The 2,759-nt window shown below is 32.7% G+C and overlaps 1 protein-coding gene across 1 annotated transcript; it reads left to right on the top strand.

The window, feature by feature from the left end:
- The first annotated feature begins 539 nt into the window (after positions 1-539).
- On the top strand, positions 540-2,533 carry LOC109242796. The gene is made up of 2 exons (XM_019409656.1): positions 540-791; positions 2,145-2,533. The coding sequence occupies exons 1-2, from the start codon at positions 704-706 to the stop codon at positions 2,441-2,443; spliced, it is 387 nt and encodes a 128-aa protein (XP_019265201.1). The 5' UTR covers positions 540-703; the 3' UTR covers positions 2,444-2,533.
- Positions 2,534-2,759: the final 226 nt, after the last annotated feature.

Raw genomic sequence — 2,759 nt, 5'->3', positions numbered from 1 at the left:
GTTCAAATTTCAGCAAAGACAAAAAAAACTACTCCTCCATTTCAACTTGGACATATTGCATTTACCAAGAGTCAAACTGTGAAGTTTGACCTACATTTTAAAATATATTATTTTATCATATTGATGTGAGAAATATTGAAACTTATAGTATTATATTTGTACAGTTTGAAGATCTAAATTTTAATTTTAAAATACTGAGTTGAACTAATCCAATTTAACTTTAAATATTAGTCAAATTGACTCTCGATATATAAGCGAAATATATCATTTGAATTGAAATAGAAGGAGTAGATGATTTATTCTCATCTATCCAAGCTTTGGTGGACAGTAACGCACAAGTCCGAACACCATGATTATAATAATAATAACTCCGCCTCAATGTCAAACAAGTTGGACTATGGATTCTCACTTCTCTATTTAACAGAACACGCACGTCATGTGAGCCAAATTAAAAAGTTCGCTATTTGTCCCCTTCAAACCAGGAAGATGCCAACAAAAATCATACAAAAGGAAACTTCACGATAATAAAGCAAGCATTTGAGTTTCTTTACTGTGAAGCATACCCAAAAAAAGCTGAAAAAGAAAAGGAAAGCTGAGAATATATACTATTCTAATATTTATTCTTTACTTCAGTATTAAGAGCTTTGAAAATCCAAATTAATTCTGTCTGATATTATTGCTGTAATAATACCGCGAAACAACGATGAGACTGCCATTAGTAATAGTTATTATCCTCCTTCACAGCCATCTTCTTCAGGCGAAATTATCCTCTCGCTTTCTCCTTCCTTCAGGTAAATTTATTTACTCTGTTGGTTTCTAAGCTACCTTCTTTTTCTTATAATTCGAGTTAAATTGTTTCTGTATTTTGTTTTCCCAATTTATAGTTTTAGATTAATATTTTTCCGTATTAGTCATAAGGTGAACTAAAGAAGTACTTAATTTAAAGGTAGTTTATCTTCTATATATTTGCATGTTTTAAAAGAATCACACTGATTTCGTAAATTTTACTGAGTTTAAGCTAAATGGATTAGGAAATTCACGCGAGGAAAAAATGGAGGAAAAAACCATAATGTTCTATGGGTAAAAAGGTAGCCTTCTGCATGAGGTATCTCGTGTTCACGCTAGGGCTGGGAGAAGGGTCACACCCCCTAGGGTGTGATGTAGACATCATACCCCAATGCAAGCATTGAAGGCTACTTTTACAGCTCGAACCTGTGACTTATATAGGTCACAGGAAAACTACTTTATCGTGTTGCTGTAAAGCTCCCTTCTATAATATTTATGGGTAATTTTTTTTTTGTTGTTGAGAAAATAGGATATTTTATATATTAATTTACCAAGGTGAAGGTGGAGGTTCTTTTCCAACATATTGCAACGTTCTATGTGTAATTAGTTACAAAATTCTTCTATATACGTACATGGTTTTTGAGCAAGGTGGAAGAAAACACAATATAAAAAATATAAAAGGAAGAAAGAAAATTAAAAAGTTAAATAGAAGAAAGGAATATATAAGCTATACTTTGTGTACAAAGTATATAATTCAATGATAGCTCTCTCAATTGAACAAAATAAAGGGAATTCCAAACTCTTGTCTATTAGATTTGATATATGCTAATTAATGAAATTACTAACCACCAGAATATATACTGATTTTCATACTCTACTAGCTTAACTTAACAGGCATTTAATTTTCTAGATCAATTAATTATGCCAACTGAAATTACCGTATTAACCACAAATTTCAAAAGTCTTTATTTTTTTTTAAACTCTATGCTCAGTTAAGCAGGTTCACATAAATTGGAACATAGGGAATAATAATTATTTTTTATACTGCTTTACTAATTTGAATTGACGAGACATATTCAATTTGAGATAAAATATGTTTTAGACTTCAAGGTTTTAAATCTCTAATGCAGTCACACCTAATTTCTATAACAACATTATTTGTTCCAGTTTTTTTTTTTTTTTTTTTTTGACCGTTATAACGAATTGCTGCTATAAAGAAATATAATATCGTAACATAAAAATTAATTCCAGAAAAGCTTGACTTTTATATGATATTGTATAGAAGTCTGACCGTAGATGTAATTTAAACTTAACGACTTTAATTAATTGCCACTTATTACATTATGTGCCTTCAACAGAAGAAAAATTGTCAATCCGTGTGGACGAAGTTGTGACGGTCAATAAACGTGGAGGTGGTGCAGCTGGTGGGCACGGTGGCCATCACAGTGGCGGCTCAGGAGGAAGAGTATCGCCCGGCGGTGGTTCAAGAAAGTCACCTTATACTGCTACAGCAGGTGTGATCCCAGTGTACGCAGCTGGAGCTATGAACCATCACAATATCAACAGAAGTCACAATCATAATGCTGGCACTACCCTCAACTGCATTTGTTTTTCTTCCTTGCTTTTTATCGTCTGCAGTATGCTTATGATGCTGTAATTATACGCGTAGTATCTTTAAACCGGTTGTAAATTGTAATTAAAACATGTTAATATGAGAGATGAAGCTAAAAAGGACATGTATTACTACTGTTTATTGTGCAATGGGATACCATTAGTTTTGGTTGGATAATATCTGTACTTTTAAAGAGGGAAATAAATTTTGTTGAAGGAACTTCGAAGTAGGGGCGTATTCAGTGTAGAGGTTACGAGTTCATCTGAACTCATAGCTATTGTTCATACTAGGGGTGTTCATCGGTCGGTACGGTACGGTATTTAGACATTTCGGCGGTATTTTCGGTATTCGGTTTCTTAAA

This window comes from Nicotiana attenuata, unplaced genomic scaffold (genome assembly GCF_001879085.1).
Source record: "Nicotiana attenuata strain UT unplaced genomic scaffold, NIATTr2, whole genome shotgun sequence".
Classification (NCBI taxonomy): Eukaryota; Viridiplantae; Streptophyta; class Magnoliopsida; order Solanales; family Solanaceae; genus Nicotiana; species Nicotiana attenuata.
This window is presented reverse-complemented; position numbering and strand designations above follow the sequence as displayed.

Bases quoted from the DNA above. Each gene is read 5' to 3' on its own strand.
- LOC109242796 (XM_019409656.1), top strand. From the start codon at position 704: ATGAGACTGCCATTAGTAATAGTTATTATCCTCCTTCACAGCCATCTT. The intron at 792-2,144 runs GTAAATTTATTT...TGCCTTCAACAG, and splicing joins TCGCTTTCTCCTTCCTTCAG to AAGAAAAATTGTCAATCCGT.